At 42.8% G+C, this 20958-nt stretch overlaps 2 protein-coding genes across 9 annotated transcripts in view; one reads left to right on the top strand and one right to left on the bottom strand.

Annotated features, from left to right (window-relative positions):
• The window catches only part of LOC138752893 (BRD4-interacting chromatin-remodeling complex-associated protein-like), a 111957-nt gene that overhangs the window by 83981 nt on the left and 7018 nt on the right, over positions 1–20958 (bottom strand). The gene's annotated exons all lie outside the window — the stretch shown is intronic.
• Positions 1–20958, top strand: part of LOC138753857 (activin receptor type-1-like) — a 70921-nt gene that overhangs the window by 27157 nt on the left and 22806 nt on the right. For 6 of the 8 annotated variants that reach the window (XR_011351462.1, XM_069917354.1, XM_069917358.1 and 3 more), the window contains 5 exons: positions 6903–7079; positions 11439–11512; positions 13092–13325; positions 15645–15875; positions 19199–19392. Coding sequence is in view for 7 of the 8 variants with exons in the window: in XM_069917354.1 (XP_069773455.1) it covers positions 11446–11512; positions 13092–13325; positions 15645–15875; positions 19199–19392 (726 nt within the window). In the remaining variant the exon portion in view is untranslated. The remainder of the gene's footprint in view (positions 1–6902; positions 7080–11438; positions 11513–13091; positions 13326–15644; positions 15876–19198; positions 19393–20958) is intronic. The other 2 variants (XM_069917359.1, XM_069917360.1) reach the window with 1 other exon arrangement.

Raw genomic sequence — 20958 nt, forward strand, 5'->3', positions numbered from 1 at the left:
CTACTCAATTTATATTCACCTAATGAAGAAGATCAAAAGTTTATGCAAGATATTTTTTTGAAGATAGCAGATACGCAAGGGAACATACTAATAGGAGGGGATTTCAACCTTAATTTGGATTCAAATATGGATAAAACTGGGAAAAAAATTAACAGAAAGAACAAAGTAACCAAATTTATAATTAAATCGATGCAAGAAATGCAAATTTTGGATATATGGAGGAAACAACACCCAAAGGAAAAGGAATATTCATATTACTCGGGTAGACATAAAACATAATCAAGAATAGACCCATTTTTGTTATCAGCTCGTATGCAAGATAGAGTAAGAAAAACAGAACATAAACCTAGAATATTATCAGACCATTCACCCTTGATATTGACAATAGAGTTAGAGGACATCCCTCCAAGAATGTATAGATGGAGATTAAACTCCATGCTACTTAAAAGGCAGGATTTTAGAGAATTCATTGAAAGACAAATTAAAATGTACTTTGAAATAAATACGGAATCAGTGAAAGATAAGTTTATACTATGGGATGCAATGAAAGCATTCATTAGAGGGCAAATAATAAGTTATGTAACCAAGATGAAGAAGGACTATAATCAGGAAACAGAGCAGTTGGAAAGGGAAATAGTAAATATAGAAAAAGGAAGACACAACTTAAAGAAGAGAATTGGCAGATAAAAAAATAAAATATGAAACACAACAAACATATAAGGTGGAGAAGAACATAATGAAGACAAAACAGAAATATTATGAACTAGGGGAAAAAACGCACAAAATTCTAGCATGGCAGCTTAAGACAGAACAAGCTAAGAAAATGGTATTGGCATCAAGGAAAAAAGACAAACAAATCACATATAATCCAACCGAGATCAATGAAAACTTTAGAGAATTCTATGAACAATTATACCAAACTGAAAACGAAGGGAAAGAAGGCAAAATAGATGAATTTTTAACTAAAATTGAACTACCAAAATTACAAATAGAGGAACAAAATAAATTAACAGAACCATTTGAAATAGTAGAAATACAAGAGATAATAAAAAAACTACCAAATAATAAAACACCAAGAGAGGATGGATTCCCAAGAGAATTCTATTAAACATTTAAAGATTTATTAATTCCTCCCCTCCTGGAAGTAATCAACCAGATTGACAAAACACAAAGCTTACCAGATTCATGTAAAACAGCAATAATTACAGTAATACCAAAACAAGGGAAAGATCCACTCGCACCAGCGTCATATAGACCAATATCTTTACTTAACACAGATTACAAGATAATAGCTAAACTATTAGCAAACAGATTAGCAGATTATGTAGCTAAAATGGTAAATCTAGACCAAACTGGATTTATTAAAAAAAGATGGATACCTGACAATATTTGTAAATTTATTAACTTAATTCATGCAGTAGAAGGGTGTAAAGCACCAACAGTAGCAGTTGCTTTAGACGCAGTGAAGGCCTTTGACAGAGTAGAATGGAATTATTTATTCAAAGTATTGCAAAAATTCAGTTTACCAGAGAAATATATTAATTGGATTAAAGCATTATATAAGGGGCCATTGGTGAAAGTGACAGTAAATGGATATATATCAAAGCAATTTAATTTAAGCAGATCAACAAGGCAGGGATGCCCACTATCACCCTTATTGTTCGTGTTAGCTATAGAACCACTATCAGAATTGATAAGAACAGAAAATAATATAAAAGGGATAAAAATAAAAGACAAGGAATATAAAATCAGTTTATTTGCGGATGATGTTATAGTATACTTAACAGAACCACAACTATCAATAAAAGAATTATATAAGAAATTTAAGGAATATGGAGAAGTGTCGGGTTACAAGATTAAATAAAAGTGAAGCAATGGCAATGAATAATGCGGATTTCTCAAAATTTAAGAAGGAATCACCATTCAGATGGCAAATGCAAGCAATAAGATACCTAGATATACAAATAAATAAAAATCTCGGCCAACTATATAAACTCAATTATTATCCACTAATGAAAAAATTACAGGGCGATTTAGAGCATTGGAAAGATTTACCACTAACACTAATAGGAAGGATAGACTGTATTAAAATGAACATTTTCCCAAGGATACTATACCTATTTCAAGCATTGCCAATACACTTGACAGAGAAATTCTTTAAGGAGTTAAAGAAAATAATAAGGAAATTTTTATGGAAAGGGGGGAAACTGAGGATAACACTAGATAAATTAACAGAATGGTATAAACAAAGCGGCTTACAACTGCCAAACTTAAAAAATTATTATAGAGCCACACAATTAAGATACCTATCAGATTTTTATCAAACAAGGGAAAAGCCAGATTGGACTAGATTAGAACTAGATAAAATAGGGGAAAAGATACCTGAACACATATTATATAAATGGGATGAAAAATTGGTACAACGTAGGAATTCTCCAGTATTACATCATCTGCTCAATATTTGGAAGAAGATTCATGTAGAAAGGAATAAAACAAATTACCAATTACCAAAACTATTAATGACGCAAAATCAGTTACTCCCTTTTACAATAGATAACCTTTCCTTTAGAGAATGGGAGAAAAAAGGGATCAAAAGAATAGAAATTGTTTTTCAGGAAATAGATTATTATCCTTTGAACAAATGAAGGATAAATATAATATAACTCAAGATACAGTGTTGGCATATTATCAACTGAGATCCAACTTGAAGGACAAATTAGGAAGCAGTCTGAGGTTACCAGAGGGAAGTAACTTTGAATATGTGATTACAGATACAATGATAATCAAAAGATTTATAACAAATATGTATATTAAACTGCAAGAAAGGAAAATGAGGAAATAAATGGTAAAATGGGAACAAGATTTAAATATAAAGATAAAGAAGGAAACATGGGAGAAGTTATGCTCTGGAACGATGAGAAATACAATAAATACGAGGTTACCTATGATACAATATAACTGGATACACAGGCTATACATTACACCTCAAAAGTTAAATAAATGGGACCCAACAGTATCTGACAGATGTTTTCGTTGTAAAAAAGAAATGGGAACAACAATTCATGCAATCTAGACATGTGAGAAAGTAGAAAATTTTTTGGGAAGATCTAAACCAGATATTAAATAAAATTACAGAAAACAATATACCAAAAAACCCAGAGATCTTTCTCCTAAGAAATATAAAAAAACAAAGAATTTGGACTTGATTTGGATGGTTCACAAAAAAGATTTGTTAAGATAGCTCTAGCCGTAGCAAAAAAATGTATTATGTCAACCTGGAAATTAGAAGATAATTTGAGAATACAACAATGGTATATAGAAATGAATAAATTTATTCCATTAGAAAAAATAACATATAATTTAAGAAATAATATTGAAATATTTGAACAAATATGGGAGCCATACATGAAACATAATAGAGAAAACCTACCGGGGACATCTACCACCTAAATTAACGAAAGGAGAAGGAAATGAAAAGAATTGACTCAGTGGAATTTCTTGTTTATTTTTATTGAATGACAACATTGTTTGACTGGTTTAATGTATCTTAGATTTTGTACTTTAAATGAATGGGCAGGGAGGTAGGGAGGGTGGGATGGGAGGAGGGAGGAGTGGGGGAGAAAATGACACTGTATATATTTGAAAAGGAAAATGTATGTATCTTGGTCAATGTGGTTTATGGTGTGAAAAATAAAAAATTTAAAAAAAAATTGTTCTCGTCACACCCATTACAGGAAGGAAGTGGATATTTTGGAGAGGGTGCAGAGGAGATTTACCAGGCTGTTGCCTAGACTGGATATTGTGTCGTATGAAGCAAGATTGACAGAGCTAGGTTTTTCTCTTTGGAGTGACAGAGAATGAGAGGTGTCATAATAAATATGTATAAGATTATGATAGGCTTAGATAGGCTAGACAACCAGCACCTTTTACCTGGGGGCGATAATAGCAAATACCAGAAGGCATTTGTTTAAGGTGAGTGGAGGAAAATTCTGGCGAATGTCAGAGGTAAGTATTTTACTCAGAGAGTGGTGGGTGACTGGAATGCATTGTCGGGGATGGTGGTGGAGGCTGGTACAACATGAACATTCAAAAACTCTCAGATAGGCACATAGATATAAGAAAATTTGAAGGTGATAGGTATGGAGGGAAGGGTTAGATTGCTGTGGAATAGACTTAACACGACAATGTGGGCTGAAGGGCCTGTATTGTGCTGTGATGTTCTATTCTATAAAACTACCATCAGTAAGGAGCTTTTGTATTCGACAGCATTTTGTTAGATAGTATTCTTCTGCATTTTCCAGTTCTTCTTTCAGTCTACTTTCAGATTATCAGAAAGGTTAAATGCATTTGGATTCAACATCCTGTCTGTTGTCCTGAAATTCCATGAGGAATTTCTCCGGATCAGATCCCTTTTCCTGTATTAGTAGCAGGAGGATGTTCCGCTGTTGGAGTTTTCGGGGGAGGGGACGAAGGAAAAGTTGTAGATGCAATTCCGATCGAGTGTTTGTTAGACAAAGGCAAGTTTCACTTCAGGCTGAATTTAGTCCAGCTTTGTTTTCTCACTGAAATGGCTTTGTTTGAAGAAAGTTTCTCTTCTCTGTGGTCAGAGCAAAAAAAGCTTAATCGGCGCCTTGGGTATTGCCTTGCGATTTCCTCTCAAGCTCACTGAGAGTTAGGGGAGAGGCTGTGAATCTGATCCATCTTTCCCTGGCTCAATTTATTTATTTGAAACTCATCTCACTGAGCCACTTTCTGCTGATGAGTCATGGTGACACAACAGAGAAACAAGGCCTTCTGTCACCTGAGCCCATGCCAACATCTACATTAATCCATTTTGTTATCCCCATACTCTGTCCAACTCTTCCTACATCAACTCCACTCTGCATAAAATTACCTGGACCACAAGAACACCAACACCAGTGGTTCTCAACCTTTATCTTTCCACTCACATACCAATTTAAGTAATCCCTATGACACCGGTGCTCTGTGATTAATAAGGGATTGCTTAAGGTGGGATGTGACTGAGAAGGGAAGGTTGAGAATCACTGCTCTAGACCCAATTGCTACTGAAATATTTGGCTTGAGAGAAATTGTCATTGGGCCATTTTATTTGGAGTTATGAAACTATGCACATAATGAGTCAATGAGGTACAATTAAAACAGTGGTTTTCAACCTTTTTCTTTCCACACATCCCACCTTAAGCAATCCCTTACTAATCACAGAGCACCTATGGCATAGGGAATAGTTAAAGTGGTATGTGAGTGGAAAGAAAAAGCTTGAGAACCACTGACCTACAGTATGTCTGACTGTTGTTCATTGACCACAGCTTGGCATTGAACACAGTTGCACTGGCAAATCTAAGTCAAACTCGGGGATCTGGAACTCAGTCTGTCCTTCTGCAACTGGATCCTTGACTTCCTCATCGGCAGACCACAATCTTTGCAGATTGGACGCATCACCTTCTCCTCATTGACCAACAACATAGGGCTGTACGCTTAGTCCCCTGCTCTACTTCCTGTGCCCTCATTACTAGTCATAGCCAAAGTCGCTCCAACTCAATCTCCAAATTTGCTGATGACACCACCAGTGTTGGGTGAATAGCTGGAAATGATGAGTCAGAATACAGGACGGAGATTGAGAACCTGGTTGGGTGGTGCCAGAACAACAATCTTGCTCTCAATGCCACCAAGACCAAGAAATTGATTGTGGACTTTGGAAGAGTCTGAGGGACAATGCACCTGTCTGTATTGATGGGACAGAGGTGGAGAGGGTCAGTACATTCTAGTTCCTGGGCATCCACATGACAGAGAAAATATCCTGGAGCCATCTTTGAAGGAAGCATGGGGACCACCAAAAGATCTGTTTACACGATTGAAACATCACTTTTCCTTTGCACCAAATGCATCTGTGAATATTTATGTATCTATCCATTTATGTGGTATGGCACATTGTGGTAATTTATAGTATAACAGATGGTTTATCTTAAATACCTATGTGACTGGGCAAGTCAGAATTTTAGTGCATCTGTACATTAGACATGTATATGACAATAGATTCTTGTATCATATCACATATCTCAGATTTAATGCTCACCTTCATACTGGGGATAATGTACATTGGACATAATTCACTGTCTGATCCACACAATTTTGGGATTTTGGCTGGGGGGGGGAACTGGAGTACGTGGAGGAAACCCACACAGTCGGAGAAAGAAAATGGCAATGACAACCCCCACTGAGCCACGACCGAATCCTGGAGCAAAACATAGGTTGTAACTCCCACTTCCAGGGAAGCATGGGTTCGGTCTGACCTTGGATGCTGCAGGTTTTTCCTGTGATCGCTTGAGATTTACTGTTCACCCCTCTCAGGTGCTCCAGTTCCCCACCACATCCTGAAGACATGTGGGTCACTGGGAAAATTTGCCAGTTTCACTGCTGTAAATTCCCCCAAGCGAGTTGGTCAGTGGCCAAAGTGTCAAAGGAAAATTGATGGGCGAATGAAAGGGAGGAGCAGGGGGAGGGAATAAACAAATGGCTTGTGCTGTGATAGGTAGAGGAGGGGAATGAGTGACACTGGGAACTCCCAGTCTCCTGAGGCTCAAGGTAACGATGAGCTGGGTAGCCTCTTGTCAGCATCTCACTCTGCAGTGCGATGTGGACATGAGGGCAGTGGGTTAACGTGACACATTCAAGCTGCTGAGATGTCCCTGTTGTTGCAGTGAACAGATCGAAGGTACTCGAAGAAATGTCAGCATCCAGTGTCCTTGAAGTAGAGGAGGGAAGAAGTTGCCTTCCACATCTCTGTGCACGAGGTGCTGGGGGCAGAATGTGTCACCTGGGAACAGAGGGGGGACTTGCATGGCTGATTTTGATATGGGCACATTTCCTGCTCCCTGCTCCAGGTTCCTTCATGGGAGGCCGCTGAAGAAGAAGACAGCCCCTTGAATCCTGCACAAAGTGCCACACCTGGACAGTACAGCAGTTGTAAGCCCCGAGGGCCATCCATGTCTCCAAGACCATTCGCTGTGGCAAAAAAGCAAGAGCGGTCCACCCACAGTGAACAACATATCCTGCTCTAGGTAGGATGGTGAGGTTAATTGATGTCTGTGGACAGACCAAGTGTCATTTCTCTTATGTGATGCTGACCATGTAAATAATGATTGAGAATTGAAATATGCCATGTGTAAAATTCCAGAGCGGCCTTTGAACACAATTCCATACCTTTGGGTTGAATTACCCCAGACACATCATTGTCATTTTGGGATTTCCATCACTGAATTACTTAGTTACATATTTGGAATATTGTGTTCAGCTCTGGTTGCCTCATTACTGCAAAAAACGTGGAAGCTTTGGAGAAGGGGCCGAGGAGATTTACCAGGATGATGCTTGGATTGGAGAATATGCCTTACGAGGCAAGGTTAACAGAGCTGAGGCTTTTCTCTTTGGAGCGAAGAAGAATGAGAGATGACTTATTGGAGGTCTACAAGTTTATGAGAGGCATAGATAGGATGAACAGCCAGCACCTGTTTCCTGAGACGATGGTAGCAAAAACTAGAGAACATCTCCTGGAGGGGAGGAAAGTTCAGAGAAGATGCCAGAAGTAAGTTTTTTTACACAGATAGTAGATGGCAGGAATGCATCTCCAGGGGTGGTAGTGGAGGCTGGTACAATAGGGAGATTTAAAACACAATGTGGGCTGATGGGCCTGTACTGTGCTGTCATATTCTAAGATCTGTATTCTGTAAGGATCCATAAAACTTATTTTGAGATCCATGAGTCAACTGAGTAAATTCTTACATGAATAATTTAACTTTATACTTACTTTGAAAGTCTAATGTGAAATTCAATTTTGTGCTAATGAATGGTTACTTAAGGTGAATGCTTCACACCTCCGGGCATTGAAATATCCTGGGATGGTACATTTGATGTGGGGTTGAAAGTCTCCACCACAGGTTGTTTATTTGTTTTGCTCTGTGGCCAAATACCGAGAGATCTGATGAGATGATTTTGTTACTTGAATTTGGGGCTTTTTGCCTCATCCACTTCCTTTTCTTTAATATTTCTCAACAAAAAGTAAACAGATCTTTGAAATTAGGACCAAAAGGACTCTTCCAGGTGACAGAGGATGGACCGGTCACTCTGCCTCATTCATATCCATAGCTGGTCGGTGCTCAGCCTCTGAGAATTCCACTGACTGGTCACAGTGAGCACTTCCCGTTCGTGCCGAGTTTGAGATGGAACCCACATTTGCCATGGGATATAAAGTGGCTTCCCCCCATCGGATGCTTTTATTAATGTTCTGCTGTGAACAGTGGTCCAACTGTTCTGGGCACATGGGAACCATGTGTGTCCAATATTGGATGGATAAATGAAGAGTTTACTGTCATAGACTTGAGATAATGTCTGGAGCCTCGAAATTTTTACTTGCTGCAGCTTTGCCGTTACGTAAAACACAACGCCAGTAACCTGGGTTTGAGTCCGGCGCTATCTGTGAGGAGTTTACACATTCACTCCCCCCTATCTGTGTGGGTTTCATAAATGCTGATTTCCTCCCACGTTCCAAAAAAAAAACTTGCGGGGTTTTATGCTTAATTGGTGTAGTTTTGTGGGTTACAAGGGCCTGTTACCCTGCTTTATGCCTAAGTTTAGAGTAAAATTTAAATCAAGTGTATGTGCAAAATTGGATGAACGAAATTTGATGCATTGAAATTCTTACTTGATACAGCATTACAGTCAGGTAAAACACATGAACAACTATTTACGTATAATTAGCATTTTCATCTCTTAAGAGACTATTAGACTGGATCAGGAACAGAGGAAAATGGAGGGTAATGCAGTTGGGAAATTCTACACAGTTGTTAGAGTAGCTTATTGGGTCAGCACAACTCTGTAGATTTCTATGTATATTTATTGTTTATTTTAATTTAATTAGGTTTCAGCAGACAGGTTGCGACAAGTTGCAGGCCAGTGTTGCCATTAAATTAAAATTTTAATAACACTGAACAACAGATTTATTCAAAAGATTTGCTTCCATAAAAAATAAGGGATTATGATAGACAACTTCAAGCTGAACACAAAGATAATAACAGATTTGCTGTATCTCATAGGAAGCTGGAGAAACATTAACTTTTATTGAATTTAACAGGTTTAATCCCATAATGATGTTGACACGTTGCGTTAGTTCAACTGACCTAAAAATGTTCTGCTGCTGACTTTTGTTTGTACTCAGCATCTGGTGCCTCTCATGTCGGTGTCCAACAATAGTCGGCCAGCGTTGATGGATCCCAATTGCCCTGATACCACTTTTCCATGGTCACAATGTCCCGGTGAAACCTTTCACTATGTTCATCTCTAACTGCCCCAAGATCAGCAGGGAAAGCAAGTGCAAAAGCAGAAAATTAATTTTCAATGACGTGTTGTAATTCATAGTTTTGTACGTTTGAGGTAGGCTTAAAATATGAGAGGAAATCACTAAAATAGGTTTTATCTAAAAAACAGATTGTGCTAGAAACTTTTTAAGGTCATTTTTGTGGCCAGCAGCCCAGAATCCATAAAATACACCCAAAAGTGTTCAGGAAGTAAAATCTTCATTGTCCAGTGTTACCTCACGGTAGAAACCAATTTCAGACATTGCCCAATTAATCTACCGACTCTCCCTCCCCCCACTCCCCAGTATGTTTTTGGAATGTGGAAGTAAACCAGAGAACCCGGAGGAAACCCATGCGGACACAGGGAGAGAATTCCTCACAGACAGCGAGGGATTTGAACCTGGGTCGCTGGCGCTGTGATGGTGTTGCACTGACTGCTATCCTAACTGCGCTATAGATTTCTATGTTCAAACATATAAAATGCCATAAAGAGGAAAAAATAGATCATAAATATAAAAGGAAAAGATCATAAATCATACATATTCACAGTTGGCTGGTTGAACAAAAATGTGTTGTGTCAATAGTGAAGCAATGGGTCATGGTATGGGAGCTATGGAGGTTCTAGATCCTTGATGCACAAGTTTTGGCATCAGTCAAACTTGAAGGTCAAGGTCCTATTGTTGGACACAAATGTTTGCCCTGTGAGGGTGCGCAAAGAGGTGCCACTGATCCAGCACCCTGATCAGGACAAGAATGGAAAGCAGATGGGAGTCCCTTCAAAGACCTCAAGTATCCACAGACCACACACCTCCTCCTGCACCCCGATCACCTCCGCAGCCGCATGCCCACTCGTCATTTTCTCCGGTGATTGGGACTGGACTGGGGTTCAAATACCCATGCTGTCTGTAAGGAGTTTATATGTTCTCCCTGTGTCTACGTGGGTTTTCTCCGGGGGCTCCTGTTTCCTCTCACCCTTCAAAAACGTACTAGGGTGTAGGTTAATGGGGTAAATTGGGTTGCACGGACTTGTGGGGCCGAGTTGGCCTGATACGGAGCTGTTTGTCTAAATTTAAAAAAAATGTGTTGATACAAGTCAATCTAGTCCCTTGAAAGAAACTAAAGTGTTCACTTGAAAACTTATCAATCAATGAAATCTTGTTAAATAGGGACGTCTGCAGCCGATGTGATTGTAGTGCTCAAGATTCAGAGTAGTAGATTTAGGATGGAGATGAGGAGGAACTGCTTTACCCAGGGAGCAGTGAATCTATGGAATTCTCTGCCCTTTGAAGCAGTGAAAGTGACCCCAGTAAATGTATTTAAGACAAGGTTGGATAGAATTTTACATGGTAGGGAAGAAAAGGATTATGGGGAAAAGGCAGATAGGCAGAGATGAGCTTATCATTAGATCAGCCATGATCATACTGAATGGCAGAGCAGACTCGATGGGCTACTCCTGCTCCTATTTCTCATGTTCTTGTGTTCCTATCTGAGAACAGGTTCTGCCAGATGGAGGAGGGTGTAGATGGGGAGGTAACGCCATGCTCTGGGCTTTGGAGCCTTTGGTGTGGGGGAGATGGAGGTGTATAGAGATTGGACGGCCTTGGTGAAAATGAGGCAGTCGGGTTCAGGCAACTGGAAGTTGTTGAAGTGTCGGAGGGCATGTGAGGTATTGCGGATGTAGGTAGGAATGGACTGGACAATTGTGGGGGGGGGGGTTGGAATGGATGCAAGATAAGATTATACCAGTTTGGTGGGGCAGAAGCAGTCAGAAACGATGGGTCTCCTGGGACAAATATAAGTACATATGTACTGTGTATATGTATCGTTTATCTGTATGTGTTTGAACCGTTCTGCCCCATGGACTGGAGAATGCAGTTTTGTCAGGTTGTACTGGTACAATAGGGTGATAAATGAACTGAAATGAAATTGTGGATCATGGGTAGGAGATGGTGTATTTGGGTGACAAGGGCTTGAGGGCTGGAAGGGCCTGTTACTCTGCCATGTCTCTAAATTAACAAAAAAAAAATTTAAATGCAGTCAATAAAACCACATTTCTCCCTCATGTTACAGGTAACTGATGGCAGTGGGTGCATTCCTTGTCTGTGTGCTGTCAGCACTGGCCTGTTCACTCCTAGTCGTGAAAGGTAATCAATTGTCCAGCCCTGTCCCCCTCAATGATTGGGAAATCTCCCTCCTGTGTGCTTGTTTCAAGCAGAGCCAGTATCTAGACGAGGTGGTAAAGAGGTGCATCAACTATCGAGAGTCCCCCTGTGACCTGCACATGCCAGGGGTCAGTGTCATGTGCTGCACAAGTCACCTGTGCAACAGAGTTGACCATCAGTACACCGCCTGGTAAATGTTCACTGCTCCAGGCCAGCGGGAAGAGGGTTGGTCTCTCTTCATCCCCCCTTCTCAGCAACAGAGCAAGTGATGGTACACCCAAGTTTACTGAATCTTGGTGCACTACAATTTACAGTATCTTGGTGTGCATGACGGTTTTGAAAGTTACTGAATGCAGAAATCTACATCACAGCCCAGGCCTTTTGGGCCACAGTGTTATGCTAGAATTACCTGTCTGCATAACTCTCCATTTTTCTCATTTCCTTGTACTTAACTTACAGTCTCTTAAAAGATCCCATTGTACCTGCCTCCACTACCATTGCCAGCAGCACATTCCATGCACCCACCCCTCTTTGCGTAAAAAAATGATCTCTTACATCCTTCTGTACTAACTCCTAAGTCCCTTAAATCTATTGTGTTAGCCATTTCAGCCTTGGGGGGGGGGGGGGAACCCTCTGGCCATCTACTAGATCAATGCCTCTCATCATTTTGTACCCCTCCATAAGATCACCCCCTCATCCTCCATTGCTCTGAGGAGAAAAGACCAAGTTCACTAAACTGATCCTCATGAGGCATGCTCTCCAATGGAGGCAACATCCTTGTAAATCTCCTCTGCACCTTCTCTATTGCCTCTACATCCTTCCTGAAGTGAGGTGACTAGCATTGAACACAATATTCCAAGTTGGGGGGTGGGGGTTGGTGGGTGTCACCAAGGTTTCCTAGACCTGTAACATGACCTCATGGCTCTTGAACTCGATCCCAAGATTAATGAAGGCCCACACACCATTCACCTTATTAACAACACTCTCAACCTGTGCAGCAGCTGGGAGTGTCCTATGGACATGGGGTCTCTCAGTTCACCCACACTGGTCGGAGACCTCCCATTAACAGCGTATTATCGCCGTAGTTTTATGATCCCTTCTTCAGAATGCCCTCTTTATCTACTCACAAGTCCTGTATATCCCTTAAATCCCCCTCTTGCAATTTTCTACACCTGATCTCCTGTCCTCCTAGGAGCAAGACCCCTTGCTCCCAATAGAACAAGGTTATGAAGGAAGACATAAAGGCATCCTGCCTATGTTACGTAATATTGAACTGCTGCATTATTTTATTGGGGGAGGAGATCCCACATGCTCCCCATCCATCCTCTTCCCTGCAACTTGAAGCATGCTTCATTTCCACCTTCTAACCTTCATCACCCTAAAACATTCACTTAGTTTCTCTCTCAGCAGATGATTGGCTGAACATTTTAGAGCATTCCCTGCTTTGTTTTTTTTTAAAAAGATTAGTATGGGCCAACTGACCCCAAATTTATCTCATCTACCCTAAGCACACTCATACAGTCAGGAAGTAAGTAGAGTGTGTTACGATTTTTCCAAACAGGTATCAACATGACCGAGTGCGTGTGTGAAGGTGAGAACTGCACAGGTGACCGGTGTATCGGCAAGCAATGCTTTCAGACGGTCACTATTGAGGATGGACGTTTGGTCCACCAGAAGGGCTGTTTACACACGCACAGTGATAAGAGATGTGAGCAACCACAGGCTCCAGACAAGATGACACGGTGCTGCACCAGTGCTCTCTGCAATGCCAATCTCACCTCAGTGCTCTCTCCAGGTACATCAAAATGCTGCGTCTGCTCCTGAATCTTTGACTTTGCCTGCCATGTTCATTGCATGAAAGTAAAAGCACAGAAATCCTGGAGGAACTCAGCAGGTCTTGCTGCGTCCATAGTGGACAAAGATACATTACCGATGTTTCAGGCCTGAGCCCTTCCTCAAAGTGTGCGCACAATACTGGCAAGGGGTCTACATTAAAAAGATGGTAAAAAGAAAGGGAGGGAGAGGAGTTCAGTTGAACTGACAAAAGGTCTTAATTGGATATGATAAGAGAACAGGGGAGGAAAGGTGAGAATTGAAGTGGAGGGGAAGGGGTCGTTTCTGTCTCTGTAAAGGGAGACAGAGGGAAAAGAAAAGTGAGACAGATTCAGCTAGAGGAAAGAAGACAAAGAAAAAAAAGGGGGGGAGGGGATCTAATGGAAAATGGAGGTCAATGGTAATGCTATCCAGTTGGAGGGTGCCCAGATGGAATATGAGGTGTTGTTCCTTCAATTTATGAGTGGTCTCAGTCTAGCAGTGCATGAGACCATGGACAGACTCTTGGCAAAGGAACAGGGAAGGAAATTAAAATAAGTTGCCACTGGGAGATCCATGCTATGGCAGCGAACAGAGCCAAGGTACTCAACAAAGCGATCTCCCGGTCTGCATCCAGTCTCTCCAAGGTAGAGGAGACCATCCTTCTCTTGGAAGGATGGTTTGGGTCCCCAAATGGTGATGAGGGAGGAGGTATGGGAGTAAGTGTAGCATTTCCTGTGGTCACAGGGGTAGATGCCAAGGGGCATTTGGTGGGAAGGGAGGAGGGAACAAGGAAGTCACAGAGGGAGTGGTCCCTATGGAAGATGGAGAGAGGAGGAGGAGAAGGGAAGATGTGTCTAGTGGTGGGATCATGTAGTAGGTGACAGAAATGGGAGAGGATATTATGCTGGGTGCAGAGACTGAGGTGATCGGTGAGGTCAAGGAGAATCCTGTCCTTGTTGCACGTTGGGGTGGAGGGAGCCAGGGCAGATGTGCAGAAATGGAGGATAAAAAAGACACACAAATGCTGGAGAAACTCAGCAGGTCAAAGTGTCTTTATGAAACAAAGGTAAAGGTACATCAACAATGTTTTGGGCTTGAGCCCTTCAGCAAGGTAATGGAGGATATGTGGGTAAGGGCCAAGCTGATGGTGGTGGAGGGACAGCCACATTGTTTGAAGAAGGAGCACATCTCTGATGATCTGGCATGGAAGACCTAATCCTGGGAGCAGATGTGATGGAGTAGGAGGAATTGAGAAAAAGGAATTAAATCCTTACAGGGGACAAGGTGTGGAGGTATAGTCGAGGCAGCTGTGGGATTTGAAGAAGTTGTCTGTCTCCCAAGATGGTGACTGAGAGATCAAGAATAGAGAGAGAGTGTTGCTAGAGAGGGACTAAGTGAATTTGAGGTCAGGATGGAAGTTGACAGCAAAGTGGATAAAGTTGATGAGCACATCACGGGTGCATGAGGCAGCATCAAATTAGTTGTCGATGTAGCAGACAAAGAGTTGAGAAGCTTTGTTGGTGTGGGCTACAATAAGAGATCTTGGGGTCAGTGTACACAGGACACTCTAAGGTGCTACACAGGTTGATAGTGTTGTTAAGAAGGCCTAAGATATGTTGGCTTTTATTAACTGTGGGACCACGTTTAAGAGCTGTGAGGTAATGCTACAGAGATATAAGAACATTGTGCTCAGTTCTGATCACATCATTATAGGAAAGATGTGGGTGCTGTGGAAAGGGTGCAGAGGAGATTTACAAGGAAGTTGCCTGGATTGGAGAGCATGCCTCATGAGGATAGGTTGAGTAAACTTGATCTTTTCTCCATGGAGCAATAAAGGATGAGGAGTGACCTGATAGAGGTGAATAAGGTGATGAGAGGCATTGATTCTGTGGATGGCCAGATGCTTTTTTCCAGGGCTGAAATGGCAAACACAAGGGGGAAACTTTAAGGTACTCGGGTGGCATGTCAGAAGTAAGTTCTACACACAGAGTGGTGGGTATATGGAATGTGCTGCTGGCAATGTGGTGGAGGCAGGTGCAATAGGATCATTTAAGAGACAATTAGGTACATGGAACTGATGAAATGGAGTGTTATGTATTTGGGAAATGCTGGGCAATATTAGGTTGGCACAACACTGTGGGCTGAAGGGCCTGTACTGTGCTGTAGATTTCTATGTTCTGCAGATGCTGGGAGAGTAGAATTCCTGGAGGAACTCAGTAGGTAACATTTTATTGCACTGGAATGTTTCCGGCAAAGCTTTCAACAACATGTTGGCTAATTGCTTGTTTCTCATTTCCAGTTCCGACGGTGGAGAAGTTTGAGTGTGTCTGCGAGAATGGATACTGTAACCAGGACCACTGTATCGGTTACAAATGCTTTGTGTCAGTGCAGAGCCAGTATCCTGACGAGGTGGTAAAGGGCTGCATCAACTATCGAGAGCCCCCCTGTGACCTGCACATGCCAGGGGTCAGCGTCACATGCTGCACAGGTCACCTGTGCAACAGAGAGTTGACCATCAGTACACCACCAGGTAAATGTTCACTGCTCCAGGCCAGCGGGAAGAGGGCTGGTTTCTCTTCATCCCCCCTTCTCAGCAACAGAGCAAGCTATGTTACACCCAAGTTTACAGAATCTTGGTGCACTACAGTTTACAGTATCTTGGAGTACCATTGTGTACAGAATGCTGGTTTAAAAGGAGTAAAACGTGAAAGTCTGCAGACATACAAACACAATGCTGGAGAAACTCAGCAGGTCAAACAGTGTCCTTTATGTAACCAACATTTAGGGCTTGAGCCCTTCATCAAGGTGTACCCTGGTGTACAGAATTCTCATGTTCAGAATTTTGTAGTACACTGGTGTACAGAATCCTGGTGTACAGATTCCACGTGTATCCCTGGTGTACAGAAACTTGAACTCTAGTCTTCAGAATTCTGGTGTACTGTGGTGTGCAGAATCCGGTGTGCAGAATCCTGATGTACCCCGGTGTACAGGATCCTGGTGTACAGAATCAATGCCTCTTGTCATCTTGTACACCTCTATAAGGTCACCCCTCATCCTCTTTCACTTCAAGGAGAACAGATCAAGTTCACTCAGAGTCGAAGATGCCATGCTAAGGTTTTACAAGGCATTGGTCAGACTGCATTAGGAGAATTGTGAGCAGTTTTGGGCTCCTTATCTAAGGAAGGATGTGCTGACGTTGGAGAGGGTCCAGACCAGAAGTAGGATAATGGGGTTGAAAGGAAGAACACAAGTAGTAGAACAGACTCGATGGGCCAAATGTCTGAATTCTGATCCTACTTCTTGAGGTCACCTGGTCTTCATCTTTAACTGAGGGAACTATTTAAAATCTTTCACAACAAGAATGCCTTGATATTCAACTTTTCCACCGCCTCATAATCACTTGCAATACATTTTCAAGACATAGAAGCATAGAACAGGCCCTTCGGCCCAACTAGTCTATGCTGACCAAAATGGTTATTGTTATTGTGCCAGCTTTACAGCTTCCTCTGGCAGCTCTTTCCAGCTATGGATCACCCTCCCTGTCACACAACCCATCCAGATTAACCAACATGCTGGTGAATCTCCTCTGCACCCTTTCCAATTTATTGATGTCCTGTCTGGAGCTGAGTGACCAGAACTGCACCAAAGTACTCCAAGTGTCGTCTCTCTTTGATTTCCCTTGAATGAGATTTTTCTAGATCTTACAAAGTCAATAATTGCTCCTTCACCGATAAGATTCTGCAGGAATTGAATATTACATAAAATAGGCCTTGGTATCTTCCTTCATAATCGTATTTGATTTGGAGCAAGGGATCTTGTTCTGGGGAGGCCAGGAGATCAGGTTTAAAACATCGTGAGGTGCATAAGATTGTGCAGGGCTTGTGGGCAAGTAGTTGATGGTTCATTATGTGAGGGCATCCCAAAGAAGGAATCACAAAACTAGAGGTGGATCACAGAGGTCTGGTGGCAGGAAGAAGGACTTCACACAGATGCACCAGCACCTCTACTTCCTCAGAAGTCTGAGGAAATTCAGAATGTCACCACCATCCCTCAAAAACTTCTCCAGATGCACCACTGAAAGCATCCTGTCGGGGAGAATCAATGCGTGGGATGGGAAGTGCTCCAGCCAAAGCTGCACAAAACTGCAGAGTTGTGAGCGTGGTTTAGACCATCACACGGAACCTCTTCCCCTTCGTCAAATCCGTCTACACTTCATAACACCCTCCTCCTCGCCATCAACTCCATTCACGACCTCCGCTGCCTCAGAAAAGACTCATCCCAACCAAGCCACATTCTTGTCTCCATGTCCCATCAGGAAGTTTCATGAATGTGAGATCACGCACAACCAGATTCAAGGACAGTTTCTTTCCTGCCGTTGTCAGACTCCTGAATGACCCACATAATAGTAAAATTATGTTGCCTTTGCTCTGTCCCAAGTGATCTCTCGCTGTAACTTCTGTACTTTGGCACTGAGTCTTGCCTATTGTACTCTGTACAAGATTTCAAATGGATCTGCTGCCACAGCAACCTCTATAATTGCAACAATGTTAATGGGAGGTCTCTGAGCAGTGTGGACAAACTGAGAGATCTTGGTGTCCATGTCCATAGGACTCTAAAGCTGTTGCACAGATGCATGTTTGTAAGAGGTGGAGGTGTGTTGGTCTTCATTGACTCTAAGATCATGTACAAAAGCTGTTAGGTAATGTTATAGACCTTGGTTAGACCTCACTTGGAATATTGTGTTCATTTTTGGTCAGCTCACTATAGGAAAGATGTGGATGCTATGGAGAGGGTGCGGAGGAGATTTACAAGGATGCTGCCTGGATTGGAGAGCTTGCCTTATGAGATAGGTTGAGGGAAGTTGAACTTTTCTCCTTGGAGCAATGGAGGATGAGCGATGACCTAACAGAATGAAAAAAGACGTGAGAGGTGTTGATTGTGTGGGCGGCCAGAGGCTTTTTCACCTGGGCTGATGATACAAGACGATGAAAGGTGTTGATTGTGAGGGTGCCCAGAGGCTTTTTCACCAGGTCTGAAGTGAATAACATCAGTGGGTGTAGTTATAAAGTGGGAGTTAGTATTGGAGGGATGTAAGAGGTTAATTTTTCACACAGAGAGTGGTGGGTGGATGGAATACGCTGCTGGCAATGGCAGTAAAGGTAGGTATAACAGAATCTTTTAAGAGACTATAAGATAAGTACATGGAATTGGGAAAAATCTAGGGTTATGCAGTGGGTAAATTCTAGGCACTTGGTATAGTAGGTCACTAGGCTAGCACAATACTGTGGGACGAAGGACCTGTACTGTGCTATATTCTATTGGTACATAAGCTTCAACTTGAATGTGACTTGAGGATTGAGAATTTCTAGACCTCACTCCCCAAGTGTTTTTTGAGGCTGGTGGATCATTGCTAATGTCAGACTGAAGGTTGATCGCTTGTTCCCAGCCAAGGGAATTATGTGTTGTAGATGTGGAACGGGGAAGTGTGATGGGGAACAAGCACAAAATAGGGTCAAGACCAAAGGTCAGATCAACCATGGGGGGGGGGGGGGGGGGGGGGCGCAGGAGAGACTGCAGATGCCGGAACCTGAAGGAACTTGCATCGATGATCAACGTTTCGGTTCTCCCACTGATGCTGATAGGCCCATCGGAGCAGATTGGAGAGCCAAACAGTTGGCTCCTGCTCCTCTGTTTCCTGTTTTTGAATGGCATAGGTGGGTGGAGGGATTTGATGTGCTGAATTCTGGGCAGGGTGGGCAGGTGGGGGTGCTGATTGCTCTCCTCCTGACCCCACGCTGTCGTGTGTGTTTCCTAATCGATGATGAGGTTGACACTTTCTGATCATCTTTCCAGGACCAACCAATACCTTCGCTCCCTTGGTTGAGATGATGGTGTCAGTGGCGGTGTTGAGCGTTCTTATCACCCTCTTGCTCCTATTCCACCAGAGGCTCTGTAAAATCATGAAGGTGCTGTTTTTGAAGAGGGATGAAGAGTTCAACATGGTAGACATGTTGACGATAACCGAGCTGGGAGACAACACCATTGGCGTAAGTTTTCCATTCTTCACATTCAGCGGGACTCGGTGGAGTTTATGCTTCATGGGAATGAAACTAGAGTTGTTAATGATAAGTGTGGTGGAGAAACAGTGTCCACAGGGAATAAAGGGTCACCGATGTTTGGGGCTGGAGCCCTTCATCAAGGTATGAGCAGGAAAAGATAGGCACCTAAATAAAAAGGGGTGGGGGGAGGGAAGAGAGGAGGGGAGGGAGGAAATGGAGGGGGAGAAGAGGAAAGGGAGTGTGGGGTGAGGAGGGGAGGGAGGAAGGGGCAGGGGAGGAAGGCAGAGGAGGGAGGAAGGGGCAGGGAAGGAGAGTGAAGGAGTGAGGAAGGGGAAGGGGAGGAGAGTGGAGGAGGAAGGGCAGGGGAGAAGAGGAGAGAGGAAAAGGAGGGGGAGAAGAGGAAAGGGAAGATGGGGTGAGGAGGGGAGGGAGGAAGGAGCAGGGAAGCTGAGAAGAGGAGGAAGGTAGAGGAGGGAGGAAGGGGCAGGGGAGGAGAGTGGAGGAAGGGAGACAGAGGGAAGGCGGCACAGTGTGGTGATTAGCGCAACGCCTTTACAGTGGACCAGACCTGGGTTCGAATCCCGTGCTGTCTGTAAGGATTTTGTAGGTTCTCCCAGTGTATGCATGAGTTTTCGCTGGGGGCTCTAGTTTCCTTCCACCCTTGAAAAACGTATAGGGGTGTAGGTTAATGGGGTGTAAATTGGGCGGCACGGACTTGTGGGGCCCTGGCCTGTTACGGTGCTGTGCATCTAAATATAACATTTAAACAGTTAAAAAAGAGAGAATCTTGGTGGAGGGCTTTAACAGAAACTGGAGCAGTCAACATTAAAACTCTCTGGTTAGAGAGTGGCCAGACATACTATTAGGTATTGTTCCTCTAATTAGTGAGTGCCCTTAGTTTGGTAGTTATGATGCCATGGACAGACATGTCATTGTGGGGATGGGGTGTGGAATTAAAATCGTTGGCCATTGAGAGGACCCACTGTGGACAGAGTGAACGTGCTAGACGAAATGGTCTCCAGTATTCAAGTCACAAGATGTGAAGGGAGTGGAAAATCCCATCTCTGACTTAGTGCAGGGTGAAATTAGATGCAATTGCATGAATGTCTATTGCAGCAGTCGCCCAGTCGGCTGATGAAGGGTACAAACAGAAGTGGAATAGAATGTTCTGGAATAGGAAGAGAGAGGAGTCACGTGATGGAGTAGTGGCCGGTCGGGGAACTCCAGCCCTCTCCGGAAAAGTTTAAAAAAAACACAGAAAACACAAAGGCGCAAACACAAAAATTAAAATAAAGTGAAAGTAAAGGTGGGAAGAAAATGGCAGCGAAGAAAGAAAAGTCGAAAGCAACGGGAAGAAGAGAAGAAGAAAAGACATTGGAAGAAGAAGGTGAAGGCCTTACCTGTCCGAGGAGGCCCGCTGTGGAGAGAGAAGCCCGCTCCCTCAGGTCAATCGAAGTCCCGAGCTTGGGACTATAAAAATGGCTCGCAGAGCCAAGCAAAAGTGCGCAACCGCGCATGCACGAGGAGTTGCGCATGCGCGATGCGCAAGACAAA

This window comes from Narcine bancroftii, chromosome 2 (genome assembly GCF_036971445.1).
Source record: "Narcine bancroftii isolate sNarBan1 chromosome 2, sNarBan1.hap1, whole genome shotgun sequence".
In the NCBI taxonomy this organism is placed as follows: Eukaryota; Metazoa; Chordata; class Chondrichthyes; order Torpediniformes; family Narcinidae; genus Narcine; species Narcine bancroftii.